The sequence below is a fragment of the Cucurbita pepo genome, chromosome 4 (assembly GCF_057944985.1).
Source record: "Cucurbita pepo subsp. pepo isolate OVF chromosome 4, ASM5794498v1, whole genome shotgun sequence".
Classification (NCBI taxonomy): domain Eukaryota; kingdom Viridiplantae; phylum Streptophyta; class Magnoliopsida; order Cucurbitales; family Cucurbitaceae; genus Cucurbita; species Cucurbita pepo.
In genome coordinates this window covers 9,232,291-9,241,128 of record NC_141801.1, presented here as the reverse complement: position 1 = coordinate 9,241,128, position 8,838 = coordinate 9,232,291, and the positions used below count along the sequence as shown (strand labels likewise).

The following is an 8,838-nucleotide window of genomic DNA, read 5'->3' as shown; positions in this document are numbered from 1 at the left end:
CCAACTTCAACAAAGTGGGTCGGCTACTTTTTGCACTTTCATGAAGGTCCATGGGCCCTTTGTCTTTGGGCTATTTACAAAGAGAGCCATTTTTTCTCTTCTTCATTTTTTAAATTAAAAAAAAAACTCATTTTTCTTTTAATTTTTTTCTCTTTTATATATTTAATATTTTATTATCACCTTAATTATCATGACCAATCAATTCGAGCATAGTTCAATTTATATAAAGCGTATATTATCAATTATAAATTCAAAGGTTCAAACCTCAGCGTTTACAAAATTTTAGAGTATTTTAAGAAGTCGATACTAAACCAAACCAATACAGTATATCGAAAACCGACATATCAATAATTAGCGTTGGCTAAACCTAAAACCAAAGTTAACCGATATAAAAAATTTAATTATTTATCGTTCAAAATTTTAAATTAATTTAAAATCTTTATTAAATCTTCATTTTGGATAATTATTTGGATTTATATAATTTATTATAGCTGATGGCGGATATTAATGGTAGTTAAAACTCATCTTCACTGTACACGTGGAAAAAACTATATAAAGAAGGGGAGAAAGAGAGCTCGTCCGTTGCTAACGAGCATGATTTTTTTTTTTTTTTTTTTTTTTTTTTTTTTTTTTTTTTTTTTTTGAATTTTGGAACATTTCTGCGCTGTTTTCGCTGAGAATCTGAACTCTCATCTTCTTCATCAATGGAATCAATTGAAGCGAAGGAGATGGAGGAAGAGATGAAGCGGCGGATTCACGACTGGCGTGAGATATCGGATGATCTCGTCGCTTCCGGAGACACTTATGCTGCTATTGCTCTTGTTCAATCGGTCATTCGCTACCTCCATACCACAGACCTCAGTGATCGAGTTCTCCGATCGGCCATCGCTCTCTCCCACTTGTCCCGTCTCTACGCTTCTATTAGACCTGTGTTCCTAGTCGACGACATTGCGCCTAAGGCTTCGAAATCCCAAGTCTCTTCTTCCGTTGGGTAAAATTAGCTTTCAAGATTTTGTAGTTCCGATTCTTTAAGCTATGCTTTGATTCATTCTTCGGATGGAGTTTCTTGATTAGAGCGAATAGGTTTGAATTCGATTTTAGCTGATTTTTTTTTTTCCTCTTTTTATCTTTTAGGGATGCCAAGATTGTGGAAGATGATCGACCTTCGCCCTCAAGTGATTCAGTCGGTGAAGCATCCGTTCAAACTGGTGAAATTTTCTCGTCTTTTTTCATTTAAAATCAATGGAGTTATTGTGTTTAGTTTACTGGATAAACTCGACGGCTATATTAGGAATATGCGATGATATCTCTTAACAGCTAGTTTGTTCATACCAGTTCAAAATCTTAATGAGATTAGTTACGTTGTGAATGGATTTTGGGATCATAGCGAGAAGAAACTCGAGATAATGCTCTGTGATGGGTCGTTGAATGATTGTGCACCCTTTTTTTTTTTTTTTTCTTGAAAACTTTCCTTCGTTTGCTAATATTTAGTTGGAATGATATACGTTTTTCTTGTGAAGGTAATTTGGATCATAGTAGAGGAAGTGCAAACCGTGCTCAATCCTATATTGGGTCTTGGGATGATGATGATGAAGGTACATTTACGTTGCCTTCAACTTACATTTGATGGAAATTGCTCTATATTTCATTGTAGTTTCATGTCTACTTGGGTGGGTTAACTTATGGCACATTTTATCCTTAAACGCTCTCTTTGTTTCCTTGCGAGGCTTTGGGAGTCCTGTTTTTTAAAACGAATTACTCCATGTTGAGAATTCCTAGGTTGTAGCTCTACAATTTTGTATGTTTCTTGACCTAAGAGACCTTCTTGTTTAGATAGGGCATACTTAGCCTCAGTTATATGGCCTAAAGACAACTTTCTTGAAGTAGCATCTATGATTGTAACACCTAAAGATTGCACTGTCTTGTCTAGTCTGTCTTAAAAAAGCACAAAGATCGTTTGTGTATGTGCATTCATTTAGAAAGAGTGTCTTTCTGTGGATTGTGGGATTATTACAATGAGAATATGATTGATTTAGCATAAGTGGTTGCTACAATTCCACAGATTGGGAAACTCGTACAGATCTCCTGCCATGTGATTTTGTAAGGAGGAAACGTGAACAACAGTATCTAGCAGAAGGCAAGGAGACAAAATTCCGATCCACTAGACAATATGGGAGGGGGAAATTTGCATGGACGAAACGTGAATCGTGCAGTGATAAGCTATCTGATTCTTCAACTATCATCAATGATACGAATAGCAAAGATGCTTCTCAAGTATTGGAGGCGGAAAACACTCCTCAAGTATTGAAGGGGGAAGACACTTCTCAAGTATTGGAGGCGGAAAACGCTCCTCAAGTATTGGAGGCGGAAAACGCTCCTCAAGTATTGGAGGCGGAAAACGCTCCTCAAGTATTGGAGGCGGAAAACGCTCCTCAAGTATTGGAGGCAGAAAACGCTCCTCAAGTATTGGAGGCAGAAACCGCTCCTCAAGTATTGGAGGCGGAAAACGCTCCTCAAGTATTGGAGGCGGAAAACGCTCCTCAAGTATTGGAGGCGGAAAACGCTCCTCAAGTATTGGAGGCGGAAAACGCTCCTCAAGTATTGGAGGGCGAAGAGGCTCCTCAAGTATTGCAGGGGGAAGATGCTCCTCAAGTATTGCAGGGGGAAGATTCTCCTCAAGTATTGCAGGCGGAAGATGCCCCTCAAGTGTTAAGTATGTCACAGTTTTCAAATATGATAGAAGGAAATTCTTCGTTGTTATGATAGAATGTGTTTTATATTGATGTTTGTGGACATGAAGTCATAATTATCACACAAGAGCTAAGCCTTTTTTGTTTGTGTGAATCCAGAACACTATAGTACTCAACATGTTCTTGTCCTAGCTGACCTTCCACCGACTACCAGAACAATAGAACTTGAAAGGCTACTTGGGAGGTGCATGAATTCTGGAGTTCTCCTTCGCTGGGTCAATGAGTCAGTCGTAGTTGTAGTTTTTCAGACACCATCAGCAGGTAAATAGTTTAGAATTTTCGGCACAGTTTATGTCTCTAGGTAATGTTGATGAAGTTGTTTCATGCATTGATAACTATCTTGATTTTTTGACGCAGCACTCGAGGCTCTGAATCGTATTAGATCTCCTTTCACTGCACGCATACTTGATGAGAATGATACTCTTTTGAGCTCAATTTCACCGAGTGGTATGAGCTGCTCCTTGAATTTGCTAGCGTTTATAAGATCTTCCCTTTTATCCTTATATTGAAAAAAGAGGTAATGTTCCATTTTTGGTTTTGGTTTACTGTGGTAATGTCAGATCTGGAGCCTGCAAAGCTGAGGCCAAAGACTGATGTCAGAACAGCCCGGCGGCTGATCGCTCAAGGATTAGGATTGAGGTTTCCAGATTTCCCCACTGCCTTCGCGTTGAAAGGACTAAGAAAACTGGAAGAAAGCACCACAAGTTGAGGGATGAAGCTTGGGGAAGTGATGATCCAAGTTATAGGTTAGTTCTTGTACTTTTTTGTTGAATGGATGGAAATTCTTGTTTATCTCAAGAACGCTTTACTCCATTACACATCCCCATGGCTTGAGTTCCATTAAAGAAATATAAAAGTTGGTCCTTATGGCTGCACTATTCTGTTTTTGAACTGATGAGTGCTCTGTATAACTCGATTACCTCACTTTTATGTCCTAGAAAAGGCCTTGCATGATACAAAATGAAGGACATAAGCAAGATACGACTCTTTGCCTTAGGATCATTGCTTGTACTTTGTCTTCAACATTTTCTTTCTCCCCTTATTCGCTCAAGTGATAGAGCCCATTTTCGTTTGATTTAGTTGGGCAAGGTGAAAATTACAAGCTGTGAGATTCTCGTCGGTTGAATAAAGGAATGAAACGTTCCTCGTAAGAGTATGAAAACTTCTCTCTAGTAGACATGTTTTAAAAATTGTGAGGTTGATGGTGATATGTAAGGAGTCAAGGTGGACAATATTTCCTATGGCGAGTTTGGGTTGTTACACATGATACTAGAGCCAGTCATCGAACGGTGCGAGATGTTGGTTGGAGTAGGGCTAATAATATATGATAGTGGTGGGTTTTGACTGTTACAAATGGTACTAGAGCCAATTATTGAACGGTGCGAGGCGCTGGTTGGAGTAAGGCTAACAATATCTAATAGAGGTGGGTTTTGGCTGTTACAAATGATACCAGTGTCAGTCACCAAACGGTGCGAGACAGTGATTGGAGTAGGGCTAACAATATTTGCTAGTAGTCGCCTTAGACTATTACAAATAGTACTAGAGTCAGTCATTGGACAGTACGAGACACTAATCGGAGTAGGACTAGACCCTCTCCATAGTAAATGCATTTTAAAATTGTGAGGTTGATGACGATACCTAACCAACCAAATCGAAGGGCATTTCGAATCTTGAGAGGATAAAGGTGATACATCATAACTAGAGCAAGTTATTTCGAAGGTAGAACTTCCAATTATGGGCCTACCTCACCTCTCTATGTGGGCTCTCTTTTGGGCCACAACCCAATGCTCTTGCTCGTTGAGCCCAAATTCAATAAGGCTTGGATCTTGACCCAACATTGGGTTTAAAGCCCAATGATTCCCAAAAGCTACAAGAGCTCACAAGCCTTAATAACCCCTTCAATAATGGAGCATATATCTTCACTTCATTATTATTATTCTTTTGAATCAATCACCCTAGTAATTAGTAAATAACTCTTACCCAATTAGTGTATATACATTTCCAATTCAACCTCTCACCGTGCTTCGGCATCCCGATCCGAGAAGGACGTGACGTGAGATGATGATGGGTCAACCGCGATTGGCGCTGCTGGTGGAACTGCTGCTTTCCCTCGGTGAATAAACGCCAATTACGTCAAGCAAGTGATGAGTATGGTGGGTAAAAAAAGATGAAAAGTGGAAGAGAATTTGAATGTGAAAGAGGAAAGGCGTATCCATGGCGGATCATGATGCTCCCATAATAGAGGGCAGTCAGTCATTTCGGAAGTGACCCAACTTCAAAGCTTTATTGGCTCTCTAAATTCTTACCCAAAACAACAGCCATAGCCATTCAATTTCATAGACAGACATGACACTTTCAACTTAGTCAAAGATGGTGCTAAGATTTTGTGTGTACTCTCTCTCTCTCTCACTTATCGAATCGTTTTTAAGTTTGATCTTTTTTTTTTTTGTTATTGGTCGTTCGTTATGTGTTAATTTAACGGTTGATGTGATGTAATGTGTTTATCTAATCTAGTATATTGTATGAATGGGATTGTGAAAGGTAACAACATCTTTCATGAGTGTCGAGTTTGCTCAACATTTAAGTTAGGAAGTGTAATAATCCAAGCCTACCGCTAGCAGATATTGTCTTCTTCAGCTCGTTATATATCGTCGTCAGTCTCACGGTTTTAAAACGTGTTTGTTAGAAGAAGGTTTCTACACCCTGGTAAGAAATGCTTCGTTCTCCTCTCCATCCTATATGGGACCTAATAATCCACCTTCTTTGGGAGCCAACGTCCTCGTTGTCACATTGTCTGGTGTCTAGCTCTGATACCATTTGTAACAGTCCAAACCTACCACTAGCAGATATTGTCTCCTTCGATTCGTTACATATCGTCGTCAGCCTCACGATTTTAAAACGCGTTTGTTAGAGAAGGGTTTATACACGTTTGTAATAAATGCTTCGTTCTCATCTCCATCTGATATGGGACCTAACAATCAACCTTCCTTGGGAACCAACGTCCTTGTTCGCACACCGCCCGATATCTAGCTCTGATACCATTTGTAACATCCCAAGCCTAATATTATATTGGCCCATTTAAATCGTATTTAAAAGTTTGACGAGCACATGCGAGAGATGCACCATTAGTTTTATATTACCAAAAAAATAGTATATATTCTTTCTATCTTCTAGCTGAGTTGATAGAGATATATATATATATATATATATATATTTTTTGACGTGAGCATTTATTCAGCTTTTTATGATTGCTAGCTTGAATATGTTATTGGATGTTTTTAAAGATATTTGTTTAGCTTAACAAATATTCCAATCCAGATAATGAAAAGTGACCAAAGATGAGGAACCAGATGAACTAAGGATCGATAATCCTCTTTACTCGTGGTGAGCTACGATATAGCCGCAACTCAAATTAGGGTGTTCTCGTATCATATGAACGCCCCAAGCTCAACCCCACAACTAGAAAATATTGCTTGTTTAGGTTCGTTACGTATTCCCGTCAGCCTCACGGTTTTCACACCCTTGTAAGGAATGTTTCATTCCCCTCTTCCATCGATGTGAGATTCATTCCCCTCTCCAACCGATGTGAGATCTCACAATCTACTCTCTTTAGGGGCTCAGAGTCTTCATTGACACACAACCTAATGTCTAGCTTTGATATCATTTGTAACGCCCAAAACCCACCGCAGTAAATATTATCCGCTTTGACCCATCATGTATCACTATAGCCTCACGGTTTTAAAACGCCTATATTGGGGAGATGTTTTCACATCTTTATAAGAAATATTTCGTTCTCATCTTCAACCGATGTAGAATCTCACATCATACATCTCGATCTATGTAAAGAGAATCAACTCGACCTGTTCTTTCATAATATTAACCTATATGTACGTGTTTCGAGTCTCGGTATGGATCAAAATTCAAAAACTAAATTAATAATTTAACTATATATATTATTAAACTTCATGAAGGGTAAATATTTCTCTCAAATAAAAAGTAATAATCTCTCACTCTTTCTCTTTCATCACCTTTTTATTCTTTTCAACACAATTCCCCAAAGAGTGGAAAGGTAAGTTAACACTAAATTAAGAACCCAATTCACACCCAGCTACAACAGTTAGCTTACACAGCCTTCGCCAAATGAATATCATCAACTACTTAGGATGTGGCAATGCACCGTGGCTCCCAAACCACCGCCGTCCGCCGGACCTCCTTACAGCTCCCTTTTGGAGACATCACTAACATTTGCTCTTCTTCATTCACTGCTCTGTTCTTGCATATCATAATCTTCCTGTTGCTATTCTTGAACGCCGCCGCCTGCTGCCCGAGCGGGTTCACAGCCGCTGCCCCCGCTTTCGAGCTCGGCTTCGACCTCCAGTAGTACTCGTAGGCATTCAACGACGCTGCGGTAGGCGGGGCGGCGCAGGGGGTTATTGGCTGAGCTGCTGCTGCTGTCGTCTTTGGGCGTGGGGGGAGTGATGGGTTCCTGTTGGCTAAAACTCTTGATTTGCTGTTCATCATTGATGTTAATCTGTGGGATTTTAATAACCCACTTGGTAATTGTGATGAATTTTCAATCTTTTTCTCTTCTTCTTTGATCTGGATTAAGAATATGAACAAAAGGATTAAACTTTATTGAGTGTTTACATAATTAGTGCAGTATCTGATCAAGATTAGCTTGCTAATTAAGTGATTTACCTCGTTAATGGGCTTGCGATTAACGAGGGTGAGAACGAGGCGGCCATCTTGACGTTGGGCGGAGAAGGTGCTCTGTGAAGGCACGGACATGGCCTCGAGGACCAACCGGCCGTTGTCACGGCGGGGCTGCATCCGTACTAACTCCCCATCCGGGCCGGAGAGTGTCGGCAACGGTGGAGGAAACGACCGGCGGGGGGGTGATTTTTTATAGCTATACTTCACCGGCTTCCCTTGATCCTCTACTTCAAACTCCTCCTCGTCGGAATCTCCGTTCTCCGATGATGGATACGACGAGAACCCATCAGAGCCGGTTTCCGATCCAAGACTTTCAGTACAAATCTCGAGGCTTTTCTCACTTAAACACTTACCCATTTGCCGGGGAGCAACATAAGGATTAGCATTAAAATCCTTACGAGATTTGATGACGGAGCCCCAAATATCAGGAGACTCTGTTTTATCCTCCTCTGTTTTCTTCTTCTTTTTCTCCCTTTCTTGAATTGAATCCCAGAGGCCAAATTCTTGACAAGAAGCGACATTTTTCATTTGGGAAATCCATTTATGGGACGACATGTCAGCAGAGAGTGTTCTTCGGAGAGAAGAAGGTTGGGATTTGGAGCGGTCGGGATCGGAGGACAGAACAGCGACGATGCCCTGTTTTTTGTCGTCGCAGGAAGCTTGAAAGATCTTCAATGGCGACATGATTTGGTTTTGTGTTGTTGGGTTTTTTTTAGTGTTTCTAGAAGAGCAACTACAGCAACCGGCAGCGGTCGGAAGAAGGAGACCGCTGAAGGTGCAGAGTTGCAGTGAAGGGAAGCAGGGGAAGTGAAGAAGAAGAAGAAGATGATGCAATGAGGTTGCCACGAAAGGGGAAGAGGAAAGTGGGTATTTATAGTCCGCCATGGGAATCGAGAAGAGGGCCCGCATTAACGCCACCATGAATAGACTCTGTCTCCAGCTTTGTCTTTTGCTGCCTCTACACAGTTATGCATTTTTTATTGTCTGTAAAGTTGAAAGGGTACACAAAATAACCAAATATTTAGCTCTGGATTTGGAGTGGACACTTCCAACTACGACCAATTATTCCTCTTCTTCGGACAATGTGCCAGTAACTTTGAGTTGGGTTTCCTCCGACGCGTAAGCCACTGCGAGAAATTAAATACTCGATCTTCTTTTAGTGTTGCCATAACTTCATAAATCGGACTTAGAGAGAGATTTTAGACTATACGGGTACTTCTATTGAGTGTAGAATAGGTTAAAGATGACGTCGCAACTTCGTAAACCGGTCTCAGAGAGAGATTTGAGTCTACATAATTAGTTGTCAAGATGAGTGATTCTATAGAGTGTAGGGACATGTCAAGACTGTTGGATGATAAAAGTCTCACATCTACTG

The 8,838-nt window shown here is 40.4% G+C and overlaps 2 protein-coding genes across 2 annotated transcripts; one reads left to right on the top strand and one right to left on the bottom strand.

Annotated features, from left to right (window-relative positions):
• The first annotated feature begins 612 nt into the window (after nt 1-612).
• On the top strand, nt 613-3,625 carry LOC111792644 (uncharacterized). Its single transcript, XM_087122974.1, has 7 exons — nt 613-991; nt 1,135-1,208; nt 1,521-1,595; nt 2,063-2,713; nt 2,850-3,011; nt 3,108-3,197; nt 3,311-3,625. Exons 1-7 carry the CDS (start codon nt 705-707, stop codon nt 3,457-3,459), a joined length of 1,488 nt encoding a protein of 495 aa, XP_086979100.1. The 5' UTR covers nt 613-704; the 3' UTR covers nt 3,460-3,625.
• Nucleotides 3,626-6,682: 3,057 nt separating this feature from the next.
• On the bottom strand, nt 6,683-8,319 carry LOC111792643 (protein FAF-like, chloroplastic). The gene is made up of 2 exons (XM_023674183.2): nt 7,449-8,319; nt 6,683-7,349 (listed from the first exon to the last, which is right to left on the bottom strand). The coding sequence occupies exons 1-2, from the start codon at nt 8,145-8,147 to the stop codon at nt 6,909-6,911; spliced, it is 1,140 nt and encodes a 379-aa protein (XP_023529951.2). The 5' UTR covers nt 8,148-8,319; the 3' UTR covers nt 6,683-6,908.
• Between the last annotated feature and the right edge of the window lie 519 nt (nt 8,320-8,838).

Coding starts and splice junctions, on each gene's coding strand:
- LOC111792644 (XM_087122974.1), top strand. CDS start 705: ATGGAATCAATTGAAGCGAAGGAGATGGAGGAAGAGATGAAGCGGCGG. Junction 1,596..2,062: donor TTGGGATGATGATGATGAAG/GTACATTTACGT, acceptor ACAATTCCACAG/ATTGGGAAACTCGTACAGAT. Junction 2,714..2,849: donor AGATGCCCCTCAAGTGTTAA/GTATGTCACAGT, acceptor GTGTGAATCCAG/AACACTATAGTACTCAACAT.
- LOC111792643 (XM_023674183.2), bottom strand. CDS start 8,147: ATGTCGCCATTGAAGATCTTTCAAGCTTCCTGCGACGACAAAAAACAG. Junction 7,350..7,448: donor ATCGCAAGCCCATTAACGAG/GTAAATCACTTA, acceptor TTCTTAATCCAG/ATCAAAGAAGAAGAGAAAAA.